Source organism: Drosophila kikkawai, chromosome 2L (assembly GCF_030179895.1).
Source record: "Drosophila kikkawai strain 14028-0561.14 chromosome 2L, DkikHiC1v2, whole genome shotgun sequence".
Taxonomy (NCBI): domain Eukaryota; kingdom Metazoa; phylum Arthropoda; class Insecta; order Diptera; family Drosophilidae; genus Drosophila; species Drosophila kikkawai.
Window position 1 is genome coordinate 8,702,540 of NC_091728.1, and position 24,047 is coordinate 8,726,586.

Below are 24,047 nucleotides of genomic sequence, written 5' to 3' on the forward strand. Positions count from 1 at the left end.
CAAAATATTTTAAAATTATTTTGGATAACAGAAATAATACAATAATTAATTCAAATATTAAATTAGAAAATTTCGAGAAAGCTTTTACTTATTCTAAATTGTTTTGTATTTATAATACTTCGAAAAATATGTTTTTAATTAGATAGGATAACAGAAATTATACAATAATTAATACAAATAAATAATATAGAAAGCTTTTCCTTGTCTTATGTATTTTAATTAAACTTAAATGATTATCTCTACGAACTTCCCTTAGAAAGAGGACGAAACAAAGGACTAAGAACTTCTTCAATCAATCCAACATGTAGGACAAACAACAAAAGGAAAATGACCACATCAGGACAAGCAACTGGTTGGAGCTCAGTCCGTCGCGCAAGCTGATTCAACCCAAAGCCGGACCAGAAGCTCCACTGCGTCGCCTGGGTCACATGCGCAGCACCGGCAAAGCCAAAGCCTGGCCGCTAAGTTAAGTGGACGGAAGCGCAACGAACACGCGAAGCGAAAGCTTTTTCAATTGACCACGGACTTTTGTTTGAAGCGGACGCCTCTCGCTGCTGCTGCTGAGTAGTAGAGAGTGCCGGCACTCGGGCGGCGGAAAACAATAATTATTTGAACGAGGAATGTGTGAGACAGTGCTAGTGCGGTGAAATTCCTTAACCCAACCGTGATTAGGTGGACAGTGCAGGTGTATTTGCAATTCCGGTACGTGGAATTTATTGCAGTGCAGATGCTGCAGGAGCCGAGACTCCCGCGCAAATAAACCACCAACACATAGGCATACGTACATAATACATACTCACACACACGTAGCTGCAAATCAACAATTACGCCCACGCAACAGCAACAACAAACGCGGGAGAATAGAAGCCGGGAAGCAGCAGCAACAACTTTTTTCCACCTATAACGGTTTCGTGAGTTTGTACTATTTAGTAGTGCGTTTTCGTCTTCATTGCCTTCCCTGTTCGGTCCTTCCTCCCATGCGGTGTGTGCTTCGTTCCACAAGGAATAAAAGCCACAGGAACAGCAACAAGGAGAGTCCTGCGTACATTTATTACCTCTCCAGGGGTCGCTCTATCTTTGTCTGGCACACTGCCCTTAATTCCCAGTTCGTCGTCGGTTTTTTCTCTGGAAGCCTCCCCCACATCTTTCCTCCACTCTTTTCTCCACCTTTTCCTTCACTCATTCCCCCCAAGCTTTCCTGTTGATTTTAGGTTATTGGGACTCCGCCGCTTCCTTTTTGGCGTGTGAAATAATGCTTTGGTTCTTTAATAATTTATTCATTTAAAGCGAAGAGTGGGAAGTTTAAAAGTATCACTTGAAAACTTAAAAATTAAATTAATATTTCATTAGGAGGTTTTCAAAAGATTTCAATTGGAATTAGACTACAAGCACAGAAAGGAAAGAATAAACAATGATTGTGTGCTTTAAGACACTTTTTCAATAAATTTAATATTGAGAGCCATTATTTGGGACATTCAGGCCTGCTCCGGTAATCGAAAACGGCAAGATTTTTTCGTTTTCGTTTGTGAAAACGAGAAATTGGTGCTCCGGTAATCTAAAACGAAAGATTTTTTCGATTTGAAAAACGGGCACCTTTTTCTGGCCGGAATTAAAAGTAAATGGCTTTTTTTGTATGAAATCAGATCTTATTTACAAAGGGAAAAAAATAGTTTACTCAGTGGTCTATTGATGTTTATTCCACACCACCACAAGATCATTCTGGCAGGTAGTTATTTTATAAAAAATTTATTTCTGACCCCTCCTCAGATTTGACAACAACATTTTTGCCGTGTTCAACCAGTTTTCTCGTTTTGGCGATAGACCGATAGTTCACCGCAAAAAGTTATCGCCAAGGTTGCCATATTGTTGGTGGAACGAAACAGCCAGTTAAAAATACTTATTAAATATAAATGAATACATTAATAACTTTAAAGTACCGCCAAAATAGTTGTTTATAATTAATGGTATTTAATTTTACTACTTAAATAGTCCAAATTAACCAAATAATTATTTGAGACCACCGGAATTAAAACTGTGAAAAGTGTGGCAGCATCTTAGGTGCCTGGATTTGCTTAATTCTACAATTTTTTGCCTTTTTCTGGCTTAGAAAAAGGGCAATTGTAAATATAATAGGCAGTACTTTACGTTGTTTGCTTATTACCAACAACACAAGTTAGCTGCTTGAGCAGTGAGAAACGATGAGAAAACGAAACATCCGATAGCAGAAATTTGCCGAAAACCGGAGCAGCTAAAAACGAAAACGGTTCGTTTTCGCCCAAAACGAAATCGAAAAAATTTTACGATTACCGGAGCAGGCCTGATTATGACAATTTCTCTTAATTCTGAAAAGTCATATACGGAATTTAGATGATTACTAGGTCGAATTTTGTAGATGTATTATATCTGTTTTGAAGAAGTTAAAATTCTAAACCAGAGTTAATATTTTATCTCAAATCTCATAACAGCTGTTTTACACAGTATTTACAAACAACTGGCGATTCAAGTCTTAAACACTCCACTCGACAATTACTCGTAAAACAATGATCTTTAGTCGTTTGATTAGAAAACGTCCGATCGTCGTGAGATCTTTTAATGACTCAGCTTGGTCTGGAAAAATTCTCCTCACTGCCGCTGAGCTGTGCACTCGTTGACTTTGAACTTGACTCCAAGATGCTGACGCTGTGTCTCATTCAATTGGCTGGCAAATGAGGCTGCTGTGGTCCGGAGTCCTCCTGCTCGTCCACATGCAGCGGCCTCATGCGTGCGTTCGTCAGCTAGTTCCAAGGTGTAGTAAAGCCATTATTTTCCTGGCTGAAATCATGCCACTATCTTATCAGTGGCCGAAGCTTATGCTGGAATGGATCGATGATGTTCCGCTGTCGCACACACACGAAAAGCTTCGCGGCAATTGTCACAAAATGATAATGGGAACCGTAAAACGTAAACCCCTTTCGTGTCATTCGGGGAATATATTGTAAACAAATAATAAAACATTTGCTGTTGATAATTTATTTATTATTATTATTTTTTTTTTTTTTCAATTTTTAGCACAGTCATAAGGAAAGTACAAAGTGTGACAAAGTTGTAAATTTGATTACGTATTCTCTGAGATTTCGAAATTGCATTTTATTTACTCATGATTTATTATGAATGACTATTACTGCAATAACGTCAGTTTATTAATTTTCATAGCAAAGTTCTAAATACTTTAAGCAAGTGTTTTCCAAATCTTAACAAATTAGCATACGTGTAATTATCCTATTTATTCCTTCCTAAAGCTATAACTCTTTTCTAACTAACTTTTTAATTCGTTTTTTTCCCAAGTTTGTTTATGATTGAAATCAATCTCCTTCACTGATTTCGCTATAATTCGATAAAAGTGTGTATAAATTACGATAAGTACCTGGAATATTATCGTATACCGTCTGTATTCTGCAAAAAAAATAAAGGCTTCTTATTGTAGCACTTTATTACCGTAATATTAATACCAACTCAACGCAGTCATAACAAAGTATAATTTTCTATTTCTGACTCTCACAAAAATCAATGAAAATCCAAGGCAGTTAATGTAATGATCTCGAGGCTTGATTGGACTTAAGTGCCCATTCAACGTACAATTACAATTACCCTCCTCCAAAAGGTCACGCCAGTATCAACAGTTTGTCATCAAACGCCGTCCAAGTTGTATCTGTAACGATAATTGTCATCATAATTGGTATTGCCAACATTAGAAGTTGTTTTCGTGAATAAAGCACCAGGAGGGGTCCATAAAAAAAAAACTCTTTCAGCACGACAAACATTTATAGTACAAACTGTAATCAAAAGCAGGCCTACAACCTGATTAGAACCTTGTGGTGGTGTTGGCGGGAGAACTTAATATTGACATGATCTGGCCATAAAGATAAAGGCTAAAGATGATAAATACTGAAATTTACCCTACTAATCTCGATTAGAAGTAGAATTTAAAGAGTAGATTGTCCGAACTTGGAGCTTAAAAGGGCCTCCGTAATGTTAATAGCATGACAACAGGGTCTCACTCAGTCCGTGACCGCCAGAGACATTGTGTCAAGTACTGACTGATATATGTACATATATACAAACCTCTATATACATGAGTAGTTACTTTTTACTGACTAATTACTAAAGTCATATGGGAAGGTGTGGAGCAGATATGTCGCTGTAGATGTGCTTTGGCCTGAATAACAAGGTACGAGCTTAGAGTTCAATCCCTAGACATAGATAGTGAGTACCCCTAAAAATGAGTTTTTAAGTTCAATAAGAAACCAAGCTAGATAACCAATATTATATGTTATATCTGGTATCTAGTTGTTTTGAACTTTAAATATATATACAAGATACATTTTACAAAAAATATATATAATTTTGTGTAGCTCTTACTTCGCACCTTGATAATCGTAGTATTATTCAAAGATTTAGGGCGGAAGGGCGCGTGGCAACAGTTTTAAATACACAACAATATTGATACTACTAGTACTCAAACTTTATGAGCACCTGGTATAAAAACTAGGCTACCTTCAGCCATATATTATGCGCCAACGTTCCTATGTCAAAGCTTTATCTCGAGATTAGCTTGTTGGAAAAGCCATGAATCTTATGTACCCCCGGCATGGAGCCATTGTTTTAATTATGTTTAGATTATTCTTTCACAAGTTTTTTATTATTTCAAACAATCTTCAGATCGATTCGACAAGGAGCCGTACATAAATAACTAAAAAAAAACCCAGCACCAACAGTAATCTTGAAAAAGTATTTACTTTACCTGCACTTAAGCCATATCGTCCAGTACTTGATTACTATTCTGATCTCTCAAATCTTTTCACTATTCGTCATTTATTTTGCAAGAGCTGATTAGGAACTGTTGTTACCATATAATAAAATGTATAAACGCGATACCAAAGTTCAGTGCCTTAATCCAAACAATAGCTATCGGGCATTTCCTGATAAGCCTTTTTGTACAGTTTAATCGATGCCTGGCGTCACTCGGGTTTTTCAGTTGTACCTTTTCTATCTGAGGGATCGAACGTGTCCCGACCTTGGTAAGGCCTCTTAAAAGGTTTGTTGCTATAGGAATATATGATATTTTTCAATAATTTCCAGTTAATCTTAAAGTGCTGCCATTAAAATAAACTTATTACTAATATGATTCTCGGTGCTTACCATTTAGATGTCAAGATGGGCTATAAAGTAAAAGATTTAAGACTCCAAAATCACACATATGTATATAAAAGATCTATTGAGCAATCAAGACAGTATGCAAATTAAAGATAATTGAAAATAATTGCCACTTTGAGTTCTCGTAATGCAATCTCGTAATAGCCGCCAATACTATATATGTACATATGAGCAATTGCTGATTCGAAAGTCAATAAAGAAGAATCTTCAATCTAATGAATCACTAAATATGATGTAACAAAGTAAAAGTGAGCTAGGCATTAAGAGTCGGCTACTAAATAGATCAAATTCAAAATTCAAAATCACTTGGCCAGGAGAACTGAGGGGTTTCGGTCATTCGAAACTAGTTTTTGGTTAGTCTTAGTAGTTAATTTATATATATTTTTGTACATTATTTAACTAGTTTTCTCTTGATTTACAGAAGTCGACTTCCTTGGGTTTAAGAAGCGCTTTCAAAATGGCTTGCACCTGTGAAGTCATTGGCCTGGCCTGTGTGGTGGCCTTAATCCTAAGTATTTCCGCCAAAGCTCCCTATCAGATGCGCATGATCTTCATATTCTTTGGAGCGGGTGCCATAGTCCTGCTGTGTGTGCCCTTCATGATACTGAGGCCGAGGGACTATCGTAATGCCCTGTAAGTATAAACCAAACCCAGAGCTTTCATTTAAAGGCTACCTATAATAATAGTTACAGTTGGTTATAGTTTTCCTCTTTCTCTTTTTCCTTTTTATTGTCAGCGTTCCTTCTTGGTGCTTCAGGCAGCTGTGCCGCTTGATGGGCATCACCATGGAGGTGCGGGGCCTGGAGAATGTGCGCAAGGATCACGGCGCCGTGGTCATAATGAACCATCAGAGTGCGGTGGATCTGTGTGTGCTGGCCTACCTGTGGCCAGTGATCGGTCGAGCCACAGTCGTGTCCAAGAAGGAGGTCCTGTACATTCCGTTCTTCGGCATCGGGGCGTGGCTCTGGGGCACCCTTTATATTAATCGATCCCGCAAGTCGGACTCGATTAACTCGCTGCAGAAGGAGGCAAAGGCGATACAGGAGCGCAACTGTAAGCTGTTGCTGTTCCCGGAGGGCACACGCAACAACAAGGACACGCTGCTGCCCTTCAAGAAGGGCTCGTTCCACATCGCGCTCCAGAGCAAGAGCCCCATCCAACCTGTGGTCATCTCCAAGTACTCATTTATGGACGATGAAAAGAAGACCTTCCGCCCGGGCCATGCCCTCATCCACATCCTGCCCGAAGTCTCAACGGAAAAGTACGACAAGGACGACATTGAGCAGCTAATGGGCGAGTGCCAGTCCATCATGCAGACAGAGTACTCGAAGCTGAGTAAAGAAGGCCAAGCCTTGAGCGCGAAGAAGCAGGCATAGGACTGGATATAGGATGTACGATTCACCTCAGGTTAAACGAAAATAACACCCAGATAATATACAATAGTTCCTGTTTGAGGACGTAATTTATTGCAATCTAGAAGATTTGGCACGAGAGAGTGAGAGGAATAAAGCAACGGAAATTCGGAAATGTAGAGGAGACTTGGATTAATTTTTGCCTAGGATTAAGTTACGCTATATTGCATACTTCGGAAATATTTTCGATGAATATTAACTGTTTTACCTCAAAATGCATGCACATGTATGCCAAGAGCTTTTTTTGACAAATGAAACGAGAAAAACCAACCAACAAGACACTTACAAGGGACTATTAAGCACATTATAAGCTTCGTACGATCTATGTATTGAGTTGTAAATGTAAATAATGAAATGAGAAATATATAACATGTATTTGGCACTGAACAATACAAAATTGTATTAAAATATGTGGATCTTGGGGATATTTTATTTCGGTAAATTTAAAAAATTGAGGAATTCAATTGTTTTATCATTTCAAAAAGATTTCAAATTAAAATCGATAGACCCAAAGTAACGTATATAAATCGATAAGTCGATAGGAAAGAGCTAACATCTCTAGTTGGGGGCCGGATTTTGTAAACAGGTGGTTGTTGATATCAATGGAAACACTCGAGCTTAAAACGGAACTGCCTGAAGATGCAGAGCCTGAAGGAGACCAGGATCAATCCGGCCAGGAGCCGACGTCAAGGACTAAAGACAGACTAGTCCCAGGAGAAAGTAGAATGGAACAGAAGAAGTTGTACGACGTCGGCCGCATACGAGATTTCGGCAATGTTCCCTTTCTGATAAAGCGAATGGAGCCGCAGGATAGCACCGTGACCTACACCAAGGCTGTGGAAGGTGTGGTAGAAGTGCTGGAGCTGCTGTGCCACCACCAGATTCCAGCCGGAGCAGGGATCGCCCTTCGGATTACGCAGCACACGCCAGCATCGTGCCTTCTTATCTTAGCGTGCGTACCAAAATTCTAGGTAGAATTACATGTGAACTAATGGCTTTGAATTGCGTAGGATACTCAACCACGAGTGCTACTTCTTCGCCACGGATAAGATGCTGCTCTCCGAGGCGCTACATGACCAGTTGTGCTCTGCCGGAGTGGACTACTTGCTGGTCAGTGAACACTTGGGTGTGGGGGCTTTGTACTTTGAGCGACTGGACAGTATCCAGGTGCTCAACGAGGAGTGCAAGCTGTTCAAGCTGAAGCGCACCGACAAAAGCCCTAGAGTGCAGGCAAAAAAGCCCCTGCCCGCCAATATGTGCTACACCATCACTACAACGGGCACAACTGGCCAACCCAAGCTCATCCATGTGCCCTACGAATGCATTGCACCCAACATAGAGTCGCTGAGGTAAGTAATCACTCGATATGTAACCCAATGCCAACGAATCCTCCATCATCTTTTGAAGCCAGAAGCTTAATGTCTCGATGGCAGACATAATTTATCTGGGCACGCCCTGCACCTTTGATCCCTTCGTGGTGGAGATATTTCTGGCGCTTCACAATGGTGCTGCCCTGCTGCTAAGTCACCACTCGATGAGGGATTCCCCGAGCCGGGTACTGAATGCCCTTTTTCCCGTAAACCTGAACAAGCCCGGCATCAGTCTACTGCAGATGACTCCCTCGTTGTTCCGTCAGTTTGGAAGCACTGCCATCAGAGAGCGAGTGTTGAGCAGCGCCAGCTCATTAAGGTGTGGATTATAGCTGATAGCTGAAAACTGGCTTAACATTGCTTAAATTTATCCTTGAAACAGAGTTCTTCTTCTCGGCGGCGAACCCTTTCCCTCAAATGCTGAGCTCGTCACTTGGATGGAACCGCGTGTCTTGCTGCAGAAACACATTTGCAATATCTACGGAATCACAGAGATATCCTGCTGGAGTCTTCTCCACATCGTCCAGTCCCTGCAGGCTCCTGTACGACTGGGTACGCTCATCGACGAGGATACTGTGTTGCGGATTCAATGTCAGAGTGATAGGAATTTGGACTACGGCGAGCTATTCCTGGGCAGCAAGACCCGACGTTGTTATATACCAGAGATCGATGACCAGGTGGATTCCGAAGAAGATTCAGGCATTTGCTTTCGAGCGACGGGAGATCTAGTCAATCGCTTGGACGATGGCTCCCTGTGCTATGGAGAGAGAGCCAACGATATTGTCAAGAGAGCAGGGAATCGCATTAACTTGGGTGAGTTTCCCCATAAAGACATTTAAAATAGGTTTTTTAAGGAGGGCCCAACAAATGTATATTTCTTCTTAAGGAAACTTTAGCCGCAGCACAACAGTTTTTGGCTCGTTTGGCACCGAATTAGCTATAACTCCCCCATTAATTGCTTTGTTCCAGGCTTAATCACTCGAAAAATAGAAAGGTGTCTGCTGAGCGGCGAACTGGCCACTTGCCTGTGGCTGGAGAACTTGCAAAAGCTCATCTGCTGCATTCGCTGCCTCGAGCCCAAGACCAAAGTCCAACAGCGAGCCCAGACCTTCGATATACTGTCCAAGGTGTCCATGGCCGAGCAGCCCGATAGGTTTGTATACCTACAGCACTTTCCCTGCAACGTCCATGGCAAAATGGACAAGGAACTGCTGCTGAAGGAATGCATGCCACTGGCTCAGCCGGCGCAGGAAATATTAAAGAGTTATCTGCACGACAGACTAGAGTGTGTGGATGTGCACGATGACCAGTTGCCGTCAACGAAGAGGCAGCGCCTGGAGGAGGACTGTCCGAATCCTTGTGGCTATTCGCTGAGCTTTCGCCAAGCCGGTGGCACTTCCTTTCACGCCATCACGATCTGCCGTGAAATTGGCCTACAGATGTGCATCGATGATGAACAGCGCCACTTGTTCGAGATGTTGCTGGACGAGAACACGCCGCTGCGTTCTGTTCTGCGATTCCTGGACACGGCCAAGTTGGTGGCCAACAATGTCAAGCTAAAGCCCGTGGAGCCACTACTGCCGAATAGGCCCAGCTGTGGCGGCAGCGCCTGCGTCGGCGGCCTGGTAATCAAGCGCATTGAACAGCCGACCCTCAAGCTGCAGTACCACTGGAAGGTGAACTTTGAAAAGTGCGTCGACTCACCAGTGACCGAGTACGAGGGGCGTTACGTGTGCGTTGGCGCCCACTCCAAGATATTACGAACCCTGGATCCCCAGACCGGCAAGGAGCTGAGTATATTGAGGCTACCCGATCGCATCGAGTGCAAGGTGACCTTCCTCAGCGAGCAGCTGGCCATGGTTGGCTGCTACGATGGCTGCCTGTACGGCTTCAATCCACAATCCGGTGACATTTTGTGGCGAGTGGAGATCGGAGGCATGATCAAGTCGCAGCCCCTACTCTCAGCCGACGGTTGTCGGATCGTGGTGTGCAGCTATGCGGAGGACTATAATGTCTATTGCCTGTCCGCCGAGCGGCAAGAGGTTCTGTGGTGCCTGAGGATTGGCGAGAAGCCCATCTTCGCCAGTCCTTTGGAGCTGGCGAAAGAACAATCATTGATTCTATGCACGCTGGACGGCACCTATGCTCGTGTGGCCATCACCGATGGCTCCGTGGAGTGGACACAGAAGTGCCGGGAGCCCATCTTCTCCACACCTGTCCTGCTGGAGTCGCAGTCCAATATCTTTCTATGCGCTGAAGTGGCGGGACGCGTTCATGCCTGTCATGTGGGCAACGGGAAAATTGTGAGTACAACCTCAAGAGTTTATTCAAAATCCTATATGAAATCCCCATTTTCAGTTGGCTACCTACACCGCAGAAGGGAACATCTTTTCCTCGTTGGTTGTGAAGACGCCACCTACATTTATGGGGCAATCCTTCGTTGTCTTCGGCTGCATCGATCAGCATGTGTATTGTTTGCAGTGCAAAACGGGCTCGATCCGGGGTTCAGTGGACTTGGAACTGCGCTGGAAGATCAATATCGGGGCTCCCGTCTATGCAACGCCCAGTCTGCTAACAGTTCAACCAAATGGTCTCCTGGTTTGGTGCAGTGCCACCAATGGCAACCTTGTCCTCCTTAACTTTAGGAACGGCGAGATCCAGTGGTCGGACAAGCTGCCTGGCGAAGTGTTCTCCGGTGCGTGCTACATTGAGAGCCTGCGAAGAGTGTATGTGGGATGCAGAGACAATTTCTTGTATTGCCTGGGGATTTAGAAGATCACAATCTACCATTCCAAATAGGTGAGCTGTTACAGATTAAATTAATACAACCAAGGAAGGACAAAAACCATACTGTGTCAATATTTAAATATATATTTTAGCGTACCGATATATATGTATATTTTTCGGTAATATCGTTTTTTAAAGCGATATTTTTGTATATTAACAAGAAAGAAAGCTTACTTTGGTTAGCCAAAGTTTGTATACCCTTGCAGGTAACAATTAAAATATATCATAACTAAGCCAAAAATGCATTAATTTCGATTTGGAAAGCAGTTTTGTGTTAGTTTTTATTAATTTAAAAAAACTGCATACCAAATTTCAAATTTTAAGAAATCAAAATTTTTTGGCCATTTTGGCTAATTTTAATGATGTAACCCCTTATCAAATTTCGCAAAAATGGCTAAAAAATCGATTTCTTCCGGACATGTCTAGAAAGATTCGCATGTTAATGCTGATCAAGAATATATATGGTTTATGGGGTCGGAAATGATTCCTTGACTTAGAAAAATATTATTTTGTATTATAAAATCGGATTTTTTATATTAAAAAACTTCTTGATTTTTTTTAAATTAAAAATATCATAACTCGGCCAAAAGAGCATTAATTTTAAATCGGAAAACTGTTCTGTGCAAGATTTTCTACAGTTAATAAATCTGCATACTTCATTTAAAAATTTTGAAAATTCAATTTTTTATCAAAATCAAAAATTTTAATGATGTAACTAGAGGTTTACGCCGATGGTTAAAGGCATCGGCGGCGGCGTAGAGGTCAAAATGACTCGGCGGCGGCGGCGTAGTAGTCAGAAAGAACCGGCGGCGGCGGCGCGTCAAATAAGGCAAAAAGGCCATTTTAATGAGTTATTTTTTTTTTTTTAAGTTTTATAAAGAACAATGACACTGAAGGACGCGCTGACGCTGCGCCGATGCCGCACCAGCGGCGCGCCGCGGCGCGCCGTTATTTTCATAATTTGGCGGCGGCGCGTCAAATAAGGCAAAAATCGGCGGCGGCGGCGGCGTGGCGCGGCGGCGTATATGTCTAGATGTAACCCCTTATAAAATTTTGCAAAAATGGCCAAAAAATCGATTTCTTCCTGACATGTCTAGAAAGATTCCCCTGTTGATGCCGATCAAGAATATATATGGTTTATGGGGTCGGAAACGTCTCCTTCACTGCGTTGCAAACTTCTGACTGAAATTATTATACCCTGCAAGGGCATAAAAATGTTAATATATCAAATAAGCTAGTTTTTTTTCGATTTACCATTTTAGCTAAAGAAATACTAGTTCTGCAGAGAAGGTCTTATTTCCCAGAGTGGATTGTTTTTAAAATCCTGGATGATTTGCCAAGATAATAAAGTCCTGCATCACATTTTTCCATTATTCTAAAATGTTATTATTATAACCTAATCTGAAATTGTTAATTAATCCTAATAGTTTCTATGAAGCTGAATTAAAATAGATTCTGAAATGTATTTTGAGTCTTTGTTGCTGAAATATGTTAAATATATTCACATCTAATAAATATATTTCCAAAAGGATTTAATATTATTCAAAAAGATTCTATATTTCATTTTATTAATTCCATACAGTTTTTATTTTCTCTTCGGTTTTGCTGAATTCTTTAGAACCTCCGCAGCCTTTGCTTTTTTTAAGCGCATCTCCTCGAGATCTCGCTCCCGCTGAGGTATTACTTCCTGGGTGTTCGGTATTCGAGGACACTTTTCTGGCTTTGGAACCGACTGGGATGTGGAAGGCTGGTTGGGGTCCGGCGATTCCGCTTCAGTTGCTTCAGTGGCAGCCTTTCGTTTGCCACGTTTGGGGCGAGAAGTTTCTACGACAGGTGCTGAATCATCGGTCACCTGGGCTGTTTTGGGTTTTCTGGTGCGTGTCACCTTCTTCGGCTTTTCCGGCGTCTCCACATCGATCTTGCCCGACATCTTGTCAATGGCGGATTGGACGCGCTTGCTCACCTGCGGCTGCTGTACTCGCAAGGCGCTCTTGGCCGCAAAGTAGTTTCGGATGGAACCCTGGATTTTCTTCTCGTTAATCTTCTTCATAACTGGCATAAGAATGTCATCGGTTTTCGAGGTTGTCCAGCCGAAAGACTTGCGCGTGAACTCCCTTATTGATTCCACATCCGGAGAACCCCAGCTGAAGGCATCCCGATTGTCATCGATTGTGGGCGCAAGATAGGCCTCCACCACTGCTCCATTGGGGAATCCCTCGTGTAGTTCGATATTTTTTAGCTTCTTACGGAGGGATAGGCGTGCCGAGCTGCCGGGAGGCAGATTACTGCTCTTGTGTGCCTGCCACCAGTCCCGGAATTTAGTCAAAGTCTGCAGGACCGACTGGTTTGACACCCCCTGGGCAGTCTGAGCAGCATCCTGTCCGGAGAAGGAGGCCAGAATCTCCAGGGCCGTTACAGCCCCGATGCCGTGAATACCGGTGGTGTAGTCGCTGCCCACCAAGCAGGCCAGCTGGATCAGCTTGCCCCTGTTGCAGTTGAATGTCTGCTCGATTTGCTCCGCCCGGAATTCCAGCACATGTTTGTTTTGGGCAAAGAAGTTCTTGTAGACGGTTCGGCCGCCAAACAGCCAAATATCACTGTCGTCCGTTATGGTTCCATGGGTCAGATCGGTGGCATTGAGGAAGGCGCACTGAGCCTCAGCCTCCATGGGGGCCACGATATAGGGAATGCCGAAGAGACGCAAAAGCTCCTGGCAATCAATACTCATGCGCTGACTGATTGACATTCCCATGCGATCCTGTCGATTGCGCTCGATCTCCAGGTCCTTGCGTTCCTGAGCCAAATTCGTTGCCATCTCCTGCAGCTCAGCGGCGGTTTTTTGGGACTTCAAGGCATCGGCAGCCTCTTTGATGAGGTCCTGTGGACTCACCTCAGTATCAACGGCCTTCTCTGGGGACTTTTCCTTTTCTTTCTCTGGCGTCTTAGCCTCGAAGAGGGATTTAGATGCCCTGCTAGGCCTTTTTGTGGGTGAAACTCCCTCATCGCTATCTTCCTCGTCGCCATTGGCTACCCTTTTACGTCCAGATTTGGGCGTTCGCTTTCTGTAGAACGGCTGTGGGACCTTGGGGGTTCCGGGAGGTGTGACGGTATCTGTTCCTGGGGACTTTCCAGGGGTTCGCTTGACCACATAACTGACATCAAAGAAGTCTGTAATGGACTTGTTCTTGCTGGGCGTTTTATTCGGCGAAATGCGAATGTTTTTATTGTCATCGCTGTCGCACAACTCGATCACATCTCCACCTGTGGTCTTTGGCGCCCTTTCCTCGTCGGAGGACAATTCAATGGGGGCATCGTTTAGTTTAACTTGCTCTAGTTTTATGTTCTTAACTTCGTTAATTTCCTTTTGCAGATCCTCCAAAATGGAACTAAGTGGAACTTTTGGTTTTGATTCTGCTGATTCTTCTGTTGAATTCAGTTGGATATTCTTTACTGCAGCTTTTTCCCTTTGAAGGTCGTTTAGTATGGAGTCCAAGTCGGGTTTTGGCTTAACTGGCATTGGTTCATCCTGATTTTCTAGGATACTTTCTTGACTGTCTTTAACTTCAATGACTTCCTCGGATGGTTTCTCTATTTCAGTTGTTGGTTTTTCTTCAGAATCCAATTCCATTTCCTCACTTTCCTTGACTTCTATGACGTTATCCACTGAATCGAACTCCAATTCCTCGCTATCTTTCACCTCTATGAAGTCATCATCATCATCTGTTTCGGATTTCTCCAATTCCTTATCGGTTCGCTCAAATATATCCGCAAAGAGATCGTTTGCGGGCATTGGGTCCTTTGTGATATCCACACAAATCTCTAGGGGCTTCACCGCTTCCAAAACTTCTTCCAAGTCAGAGGAGTCGGTATCCTCAACTTGGCTGCCTTTGCTCTCCTCAATAGGTCCGGAAATCTGTCTGCTCTCCTCAATAGCTTGGGAAATCTGTCTACTCTCTTCCATAGCTTTTGAGATAAGTTTGACCTCTTCAATCGTATCATTGGCCGTGCCAACGTGGTCGGTTGTGATCTCCAGCAACTTCTCAAGGCTCTGGGTGTCATTCAGTTGGGTGGCCTCCATTATATTTTCCACCTCTTCCTCGTTCATCCCGCCATACTCGATCATGTATGCACGGGCTGGGCCCTTGGCGGCATTCTTCAGCTGCCTACTTTGTGCCCGATTAAGGCGAAGCTCCTGATCCGCATCGTATTCGTAGTCCTTTTCATCGTACACCTTGGTCTCCTCCATGGACAAAGCCAAGGCCTTGGCCAAGTCCGCATCGTACTCCGTGCCTAGATCGTCCCTGTCCCGGAACTCTGCTTTGGTGGATGTGCTTGGCTTCTCGTCCTGATCGCTGCTGGGCGGCACCTCCTCAATCTTCTCCAATTTCACCTCCTCCTGCTTGGTGCTCGCCAAGGCCTTCTTCTTGAGATCCCGGACCAGCAGGAATCTTGTGTGCTCATCTGAGCTGATCTGTCGCGTGCTCTGCTCAATGGCCGTCGGCGTGACAATACCCTCCTCGCTGAAGAAATCAGACAACTCCGAATAGGTGAGCGTGACGCCGCCCATCTCCTGTTCGGCCTGCTCCAAACTCTCCTGGACGGCACGACGTTTCAGCAGCCGCTTCATTTGAAAGGAGGCGAAGTCATCACTGCGGGCAGGCAACTCGTGCAGTCGACCCCAGGAGGACTGCTTGCGCGTTTCCTTGATGTCCGTCAGAATCTCGTGGCGCACATCCGCGGGCAGGTTTCGAAAGTACGAACTCTTCACATCGATGGCCTGTAGACTCGAGTTGTAGGCATGCCGAGCGTTGGACTCGTCGAAGGAACTATCCGAGGTGGCGCTGGCACTCGTGTCGGCCAAGTCCTGATCGCTTTCCGGTGCCTCCAAAGCTGCCGGCAGTTCTGGCAGCTTGAACAAATCATCCTCGTCGTTCTTTGCCTTGCTTGGCGGCGGCCGCTTGATTGGTGACTTCAGCAGGAGCTCTGCATTCTTTCCCAGCGCCTGCTGGACAACCTTCTCTTTGGCCAGTGATTGCAGGAGCAAGGCCTGAATGCGATCGGCCTCGTTGCTCAGCTTATTTCTCTGCTGCTGGCGACGGGCCTGGTAAATGAACAAAGGAGTCTTTGAAATTCACTTCATCTCAAATAAACCACCAAACGTACTATGGTATCCCTTTTTAGCTGAGGTACGCATCCGTCGAAAATGAAAACAGGACGCACCCGATAATACAGCAGTTTGCAAAGGCGATGGAACAAGCCCAATAAATGGGCATTGCTCAGGGCCGATCCCTTGTTGTCCTGGAAGCCCTTCACCACCTGATGCAGCCAAATGGATATATCTGTAGGTATAGAACTGGCATCAGAGACTATTTCGTGGGCCGGCGAAATCAAAAGCTTACCAACTGCCAGGATTTTGCCCTCCAACGTCTCCACGGGCACAGGCTTGCCGCAGGGCTCGATTAGCTTCCACAGGCCCGTAACTCCCATGATTCAAAATAGCAACAATTCTGTTATAAATCATGCAATATAGATAATAAATCCTCTTAAAACATTAGCTTTTTTCGTTGGCGGGCCGGGAAGTAAAGCCAACAGCTGATTCAATGCATCGAACAGTGTTTGTTAAGGATGCAAAGCTAGTGCTGCAAAACGTGCCGAATTTTAGAATTATTTATTTAATAAATTAAAAAAAAACATGCAATTTATTTAAAATAAAATAAAATGTAAATGTATTTCAGATCCAAAACAATCACAATTTTAAGAAATAAAAAAACAATAGCTTTTAAATTTGTTTTAAAATATTGGTAAATGTTTAATGCTCAATTTTATATTTTCGTTTTGAATTTAATTATATTTATTTCCTTTTAAGAAATGACTGAGTTAATCCTTTCTCTTCAAAGTTTTGTTGCTTAACATAATTGCAAATTGATAAATATTTAAACAGTTCAAATGATTTGAAAAACAATGGCGCAGGTATTATTTATGTGTTATGATTCTACAATCCTATATCTACTTGCTTTGTTTAAAATTTAATTGCATTATAGCAGAAGAACGATATGATTGATAAGCGTCACTCTGTCGCCTCCTCCACGACGGCTTCACTGGCGTTGGCGTTATCGTTGGTGCTCGCTTCTTTCTTGTTCGCCTTGCTCTCCTTCTTGTCCTTCACCATCTTGCGATACGCCTCGAGATCCTGGGTGAGTGAGGGCACAAAACTCTCAAAGTCCAGCTCGGCGAGCGTCTGCAGGATGTCCTTGGCGGTGATGGTCTTGTGGTTCTGCTTGTGGGCGAGCGCAGTGGAGGAGGATGTCACGAAAATAGCGAATACGGAAGCGGCCCGGGCGATCGCCGCTCGCGCCTCTTTGCTCACGTTGGCGGAGTCGGGCAGCGACTCCTTGATTAGCCGTGCTATCACGGTATTCGGCAGATTCAGATCCTCGATGCGCTCGACCATGTTGATGCTGTGTTTATCCGGTGTGTAGCCGCTAATTCTGTGCCAAGCGTCGCTCTTCCCGCTTAAACCAATCAGCTGGGCGGCCAGTGTTGGCTAACGGGAGCGTGCACACTCACAAAAGATCCGGCAACGTCGCTAGTCTATTTCGTTTGCTTTGCGCCTCCTCGTTCGCGTCAATTGTTTATACAGTTTTTGGTAAATAAACTGCCAAAACCGCGGCTTAAATGTGCAAGGAGCTGTTCTGGCATACCTTAAAGCTGTTCCCCTTCGAACTCACGTGATACGTGCCCCGTGCGTGTGATCGCGACCACGCACATGGACCAGCAGACGCCGACGACGCCGTCAAAGAAGCGCAGACACAGCGAGTACCATGATCCGGACTACCACCAGACGGAGCCACCTGGTCAGCAGCAGCATGAACCTGTGGCGGCCGTGGAGTCGAAACGGCTCAGGGTGGAGCAGGAGACGCCGGAAAATAAGGCGAAGCCGCAATCCGCCGAGACTATGCGTCGTATCTGCGAGTTGGTGCGTCAGGAGTTCCAGTGTGAAATCACCCAAAAGATCGAGCAGCTAACCGAGATCGATCGGCGACTGCTCCAAGCCCGCCAGCTACTGGACAGGCTACGCTACCTGGTGGTCAGCGAGTACTACCAGAAGCAACAGGTTCCCCTCAACGCCGCCGACGTGGCCAAGGTGCGGGGCGACAGTCTCTTCGCGGACGAGGGCTCTCTGCCGCAGTTGCCTCTGCATCCAGCCATAAAGAAGATTGTGGGCAAGCGGCCGATTCCCATACAGAATCATCTACCAGAACGCACAGCAGCGACGCTAGCGAAGCAAACGATCAGGCTGCGGAATCCGGCACATCGGCGGGCGGAAAGACGGCGACAGCAAAAGATACGGGATCAAGGCATAGTCATCGATCACTCAAAGGTCACATCCGATCAGCAGAAGCCGGAAGCAGCACCCGTTGCTGTGAAGCTGGAGGACGAGCAGCCGTGCACCAGTCGACAGGCGTACGAAAGGCAGTTGGAGCTGAATGCCTCGCGGCTGAACAACAAGAACAAGTTTAACTTTGTGGTGGGCAACACATCCAAATATATTGGCGAAGGCCTCCGGGAGAGCTCCAGCGAGGGCCAAGCTATGATATACAAGTGGTTGGTCTATGTGCAAGGCAAAGATCTTCCCCAACCCCTGAACACATACATCAAGAAGGTGCGTATTTGAAGATTAAGCTATAAGATTATAACCCTTTCTTTCTTTGCCTTGGTAGGTGCGATTCCAGCTGCATCACTCGTACCGGCCCAACGACATTGTAGACGTGCACAGTCCACCGTTTCAACTGTCTCGACACGGCTGGGGCGAATTTCCCATGCGCATCCAGCTGTTCTTTCAGGAAGCCCTGCAAGAGAAGCCCGTCCAACTGATGCACACGGTTGTGCTCGACAAGAGCATGTCAGGCCTGCACACGATGGGGGCGGAGACCACGGTGGAGATCTGGCTAAAAGCGGAACAGGCGTTGACAAATCGTCAACCTGATAAACCTACGTCCACTTTCCATCTGCCTCCTGCATTGGCTGCTCTTCCGGAACCAGCACCGTCTTTGGATTCCTGTAAGCCGCGCACCATATCAATCACTCAAAATAAGGAAGAGCTGGATGACAACCTCTTTGCGGGCATCAACAAGATTGAGCTGAGCGATGATATCGAGCAGATCGAACCCACTGTCCTGGTTTCGGAGCCCCTGAAGCTCAGCTACAGCCCGAGAAAGCAGCAGCCAGCCACCCCGCCCAGGCCTCAGCTTCGATTGAATGCCGCACCAGTGAGTGCTTCCCGGCCCTCAGTCGTCTATCTGCCGGTAAACGGTAGAGCTCAGAAGCAGGAATCTTTGCGAGAACAGGAACACAGGCCAGAAGCCTCACCCCAAAGGCGGTGGCAGGAGTCCCCACCAGAAAGGCCTCTCATAAAGCCAGTGCACAATGGCCATCACCAAAGAAAGAAAAACATGGTATTTCAGAAAGCCGGTAAGCTGTACATCATCGATCCTCAGCAGCGAAAGCTAAAGCAGTCCGCGAAGCAGCAATCGCTACTGAAGCCGCAACTGAGTCTGCTCAAGGCACCGACTGCGATGCGCTGGCATCTCCTGCAGTGCATCCAGCACGATCACGGATATGCGAATATGAGCACGAACGACGTGGACGAGAAGCCAATATTTCTGCACAGCGTCACAACACCAATTTCTACCTCTTCCTTGCAAACCGGACCTCGTCGATTGCAACAGTCCTTTGTCGGCGTAAAGTTCTGGAGCATGCGCAGTGCCGTGGAGTTCCTGCTGCGTCGAATGCCGCTTGCAAAAATAAATCACAAGGCGGAAGAAGAGTATCCATTCACCTGCTCCACTATGGAAGCATTTCAAGCCAAAACTGCTCTTAAACAACGGTGTTACGAATACCTGCGGGCCCGCGTTCTACGTCGCTACCTCACGCAGCACCTCAAGCTGCAGCAGTTGGATGCCAGTGGTAGGGAACACTACTGGAGCTTACGAGAGATCGTGGGATTCGCCCGCGTTCACGGTTACACGCCTCCACTTAAAATGCTAACGTCCGGCGGGGAATCGGAGCAGAATCGAAAGCCGGGAGCTGAAGAACAGCTAGCTCAGCGGGTGCAGGAGCAGCTGAAGGAGGAGCCACAGCCGCAACTGTCGGCCTACTGCAGTCTTAGCACCAGAAATCGGCTGGACGCTTGGATGGACAAGCAAAGGCTACTTCTGAAGGGGCACGATCAAAAGATGCTGGATCAGGAATTCATCGATGTGTTGGGTGTGGACAGACTTCATTCCGAAGACAACTCCAAAAGAAGGGATCGAAGAAGTAGATCCCTCCAAGAAGTGAATAGCCGAACCCAGCTTTGCCTGCCTCCGCCAGATTATCTGGATTCGGAGGCACAACTGGTTCAGGTCATGTGCAAGGATATAAACATAACACTGGAGCCGGAGGAGTCTCTGCCAGGCGTCTCCCAGCCCTTGGCGCTCTCCCTGATGGCACACGTGCTGCGCACGTTTGTCGACCGATTAGTACGCCGCTCAGTGGCGGTCAAACTGCAGCAGGATACGATGGAACAGCTTCCGTCGCCAGCGGCCAATGCGTCTCTATGCCTGCAGCCACACGACATCGGCCGGGCCATCGATCAGTGCCCCGAGCTCGACTTTTTGGGCAATACTCACCTGGGCGTTCAGCCCATGGAGCCACCAACCTAATCACGGGATGCCATAGCCCAAAATCATTTAACTGTACGTTCGATTACGCATACATATTAGTTCAAATTCTGCTGGGATATTAGTCGATATCTAAATAGTCTCTTGTACTAGTTCGTAAGCATAAGGATAGGCAATAAATTAAATAATTTTTATACTTGAACTGCTTAATACTCAAACTTGCAACATGTATCCACAATCTTATTTATTCATTAGCTTACTCTTATTTTCATTCAGTGGCAAATCGACGTCTTAGTTTTTCACCCTATAAGTATGCAGTGGAATGTATACTAAGAGTGTGAATCAATCATAACGGTTAATATTAATTGTAGGCCAAATCAAGATGCAAGTCTAGAGGGTGGTTTCGTTACAAAAATCCTCCTTTTATATCTCCTCTTAGCTCTTATATTTCCGAGAGCGCAGGAAGAGAGAGAGTTGAATATATTTACCGTTGATAAAACCACCTTTATAAAATGCATCATGGGCCCACTTTAAGAATGGACACTCGCAGATTCTCTCCTGCGTATTGTCACGTCTTTCTCTTCGGGTCGCTCTCTTCACCGTTGTTCGATTTCATTCATGGCGCATGCCGATGATCTTTTGGGGTCCATCTGTTTCTCTGGCTCCTCAGTCTCTATTCCTACGTGCGCGCAACAAGACCTCTCGATAGGCACAAGGCAAAGCAAAGCAGAGAAGAGCCCGCTTCCCGCGCTTGCTGCTCACTAAAATAACTAATTAAATTTCGGTCAGACATAAAATGACTCACGAGTCCTAGTTGTTCGGTGCCTAGAATGCAGGAGCCTTTCCCAGGCAACAACAGTGCCGCCGCTCCAGTACGTTCCCCTGCCCCCCCTTCCCTCTGTCTATAATAAGCTCTTGGATCACCAATTCTATGATTTTATTCTCCTTCTGTTGTGTGCGTGAAAATCGTGTGACAGAAAATGTGAGGCGCTAAAAATGTTCTATTTATATTTTGCAGTATAAGCCACAAGCGCTGGCCCCCCGAGGAGATGCAAGTGTATAATATGTTTCTGTTTCTGTTGCGACGCCAAATTGCATTTGCGGTCATTACGCCGCAGCTCGATCCTTAGATCGCTCCACAATCTCTTTATTGACTTGAATTCCCTCCGCCGGCGGTGGGCCATCGGTCTGGTCCACCCCCATTTCGGAACGCGGCGCCAGCCAGCGTTTTCCAATGATGCAAATCTCATTTCTCCACATACTTAAAGTAATTTTCGTGCTCTCAACAATTGTCTCAGTCACAGGTAAGTGCATGCTCCTCTCAATATCATTACCAACTAGCACTACGTCCAGGGTTGCTAGGTTAATCAACAGAAACCGATTTTTGGCTATTTGGAAATAAGAAGTGTAGAATTTTAAAATATAACCAAGTATTTTTGAAAATGTTTTCCAAGATATTGAAAGTCTAAGTTTGCATCTTCTTATAAAGCATTCTGAGACGTATCGATATTTTATTTTTATCTATCTATGATATCACTTTTTATTATTATTATTTTAGTCAGAAATTACTTATTTCCTTTTGCCTTTTTTCTAAATTTTATAAAAAGTCTAAAATTAAAAAACTAAGTAATTTTGTAATAAATGAAATGTTTCACGAATTAAAGTTTGTTTGTCTCAGTTATGATATTTGAAAACCTTTGCTTTGGCCAAAAAATTATAGAAAATATCGATTTAAAGTCACTATAATGCACATTTTTCGGATCTTGATGGTATTTATGGTAATTAAAAAAATAAAATATTAGAAAAAATGAGAAAACATTTAACTGAATTTTTAATTATTTTAATAATAAAAAAATATTTAAAATAAAAATTACATTTTCGAAAACTGTAAGTCTATGTACTAGATTATTCACCCTATAAAAACCAAGACTGAATTAAATATTGAAATTTATGCACTTTTGGCTTACTTATAATCAAAGGATCATAATTCGGCCACCTGCTCCAATTGCAAACTGTCTAGCTTATAGCCCATTTCTTCATCCGCCTACAGATTGTTGTTCGAGCCGGATCTTACTCCTTCGTGAGCACACGCTGAAAATTGTGCAGCATCAGCACGATTATCACATGCATGAGCATGCGCACGAGCTGCAGCAGAAAATCGAGGAGACAGCGGTCAAGATGCTCAACCAGTTGGAGCTGCAGCGTCACCAGCTGGAGGCCTCGGCCCAGGACGCGGCAGAAGAGTTGCGTCAGGATGCGGATACGGACACAGAAAGCGATCCTAATCCGGATCCGGACAAAGACAAACTGTACGCGGAGCCTTTTGAGGAGGCGACTGAGGCCGGGAATCTGGCACAGGAAGCAGCTATCTTGGGATCCACTACTGCAACCTGGTTGACTGCATCTTCCTCCTCCTCCGAAACTGTGACCATGACCACAACTGTCGCCACTGACACGGGAGACTCTCGCCCCATTGAGCAGAGCTCCTCCAATCCGCTTGACTTGAGCACACCCAGACCAGAGGACAAGGGAACTAACCGCACTAATGAAACCGAAGTTCAGATGCTGCCCTGCAGCGAGGAGTACAATGCGAGCTTCTGCTTGAACGGCGGCCATTGCTTCCGCCATCCGATGGTCAACAATACGGTCTTTCACTCCTGCATCTGCGTCAACGACTACGATGGGGAGAGATGTGCCTACAAGAGCTGGAATGGTAAGTGCAATATTTCTACAGAATTAAAATTCCATAATAAAGAGACTTCTCTCGACCCTGTGATTTACCAAATAATTTACAACTACGATAAATTCCCATTTATCCTTGCAGGTGACTATGTCTACACACCGCCGACTCTGCACAGGAAAGTCCGGATGGCTCAGATCGTCTTCTCGTTTCCCGTGCTGATCATGCTCTCGTCACTCTACGTTCTCTTTGCGGCCGTGTTCATGCTCCGCAATGTGCCGGATTATAATCGCCGGAAGCAGCAACAATTGCAACACTTGCATAATCAACGTTTTTTTGTCAGATGTTAAGAGGTCCTTCTTCTTCCACGCGAAGAATAGGCTCTCCTTTGGGTTTTGATTTGGAAACAATTTTGGTTTCACGCCTAAATATCGACTCTTTTTTTTCTTTTGTTCCTTTGATGGCAAATTCTTTGACCAAATGTTGTATTTCTTTACGTTGCGCAGCGTATAATTAATGCTTTAATTTATTGAATACATTTAGTGTACTTGGTAGGATTTTCTATTTAGTTTTGCAAAAAGACTCACAATTATATAGTATTTGCTTTTTTCTTGATCATTTCTTATAAGTTTCGTTTTGTTTCGCTTTTGAAGCTTTCGTTGGAGCTTTTGTAGCTTGTTGTTTTTGTGGTAACATTTAGTTACGTTAAATTATAGCCATAACGAAATATTAAGAACGTACTTAGAACATAATCTCTTAGCGCTTACTCCAAGTTACCAGGACAAATGGTTATTATAATTAATTTTTTTTGTAACACTCGGTTACGCAGACATCGTGTATATTGTTTAGAGAGAAAAACTATACTTTTTGTACTTGTATTAAAGATGAGGAATATGGGACTCGAATCGACGGGACTATAAAACATTCAAAAACTGTCTTTCCT

At 44.6% G+C, this 24,047-nt stretch overlaps 6 protein-coding genes and 1 long non-coding RNA gene across 10 annotated transcripts; 4 read left to right on the top strand and 3 right to left on the bottom strand.

The window, feature by feature from the left end:
• The first annotated feature begins 528 nt into the window (after positions 1–528).
• Positions 529–6,724, top strand: Agpat2 (1-Acylglycerol-3-phosphate O-acyltransferase 2). Of its 2 annotated transcripts, none has more exons than XM_017167081.3 (3): positions 529–911; positions 5,615–5,826; positions 5,930–6,724. In XM_017167081.3, the coding sequence occupies exons 2-3, from the start codon at positions 5,651–5,653 to the stop codon at positions 6,567–6,569; spliced, it is 816 nt and encodes a 271-aa protein (XP_017022570.1). In that variant the 5' UTR covers positions 529–911; positions 5,615–5,650; the 3' UTR covers positions 6,570–6,724. The 2 variants fall into 2 exon arrangements, with proteins under 2 accessions (XP_017022570.1, XP_017022571.1); XM_017167082.3 differs by lacking the exon at positions 529–911 and adding an exon at positions 5,387–5,546.
• A 467-nt stretch (positions 6,725–7,191) lies between these two features.
• Positions 7,192–12,216, top strand: Aasdh (Aminoadipate-semialdehyde dehydrogenase). 2 transcript variants are annotated; one of them, XM_017167070.3, is made up of 7 exons: positions 7,192–7,557; positions 7,616–7,954; positions 8,013–8,294; positions 8,358–8,788; positions 8,945–10,278; positions 10,334–10,774; positions 12,025–12,216. In XM_017167070.3, the coding sequence occupies exons 1-6, from the start codon at positions 7,208–7,210 to the stop codon at positions 10,745–10,747; spliced, it is 3,150 nt and encodes a 1,049-aa protein (XP_017022559.1). In that variant the 5' UTR covers positions 7,192–7,207; the 3' UTR covers positions 10,748–10,774; positions 12,025–12,216. The 2 variants fall into 2 exon arrangements, with proteins under 2 accessions (XP_017022559.1, XP_017022560.1); XM_017167071.3 differs by lacking the exons at positions 7,192–7,557; positions 12,025–12,216 and having other exon boundaries at positions 7,784–7,954; positions 8,017–8,294; positions 10,334–10,764.
• Positions 10,276–10,881, bottom strand: LOC138929675 (uncharacterized). Its single transcript, XR_011445914.1, has 2 exons — positions 10,763–10,881; positions 10,276–10,690 (listed from the first exon to the last, which is right to left on the bottom strand). It is a non-coding gene; the product is annotated as an uncharacterized lncRNA (long non-coding RNA).
• A 93-nt stretch (positions 12,217–12,309) lies between the features above and the next one.
• mus201 (rad2 superfamily protein mus201) lies at positions 12,310–16,421 on the bottom strand. 2 transcript variants are annotated; one of them, XM_017166946.2, is made up of 3 exons: positions 16,162–16,417; positions 15,926–16,101; positions 12,310–15,863 (listed from the first exon to the last, which is right to left on the bottom strand). In XM_017166946.2, exons 1-3 carry the CDS (start codon positions 16,247–16,249, stop codon positions 12,348–12,350), a joined length of 3,780 nt encoding a protein of 1,259 aa, XP_017022435.1. In that variant the 5' UTR covers positions 16,250–16,417; the 3' UTR covers positions 12,310–12,347. The 2 variants fall into 2 exon arrangements, with proteins under 2 accessions (XP_017022435.1, XP_041631914.1); XM_041775980.2 differs by having other exon boundaries at positions 15,926–16,421.
• Positions 16,422–16,546: 125 nt separating this feature from the next.
• Positions 16,547–17,291, bottom strand: Chrac-14 (DNA polymerase epsilon subunit 3 Chrac-14). Its single transcript, XM_017166981.3, has one exon. It carries the CDS (start codon positions 17,211–17,213, stop codon positions 16,830–16,832), a length of 384 nt encoding a protein of 127 aa, XP_017022470.1. The 5' UTR covers positions 17,214–17,291; the 3' UTR covers positions 16,547–16,829.
• Positions 17,292–17,348: 57 nt separating this feature from the next.
• On the top strand, positions 17,349–20,597 carry D12 (YEATS domain containing 2 homolog D12). The gene is made up of 2 exons (XM_017166972.2): positions 17,349–18,425; positions 18,484–20,597. The coding sequence occupies exons 1-2, from the start codon at positions 17,529–17,531 to the stop codon at positions 20,464–20,466; spliced, it is 2,880 nt and encodes a 959-aa protein (XP_017022461.1). The 5' UTR covers positions 17,349–17,528; the 3' UTR covers positions 20,467–20,597.
• A 516-nt stretch (positions 20,598–21,113) lies between these two features.
• Positions 21,114–24,028, top strand: grk (gurken). Its single transcript, XM_017166980.3, has 4 exons — positions 21,114–21,296; positions 21,443–21,728; positions 22,475–23,137; positions 23,249–24,028. Exons 2-4 carry the CDS (start codon positions 21,659–21,661, stop codon positions 23,452–23,454), a joined length of 939 nt encoding a protein of 312 aa, XP_017022469.1. The 5' UTR covers positions 21,114–21,296; positions 21,443–21,658; the 3' UTR covers positions 23,455–24,028.
• The last annotated feature ends 19 nt before the right edge of the window (positions 24,029–24,047 follow it).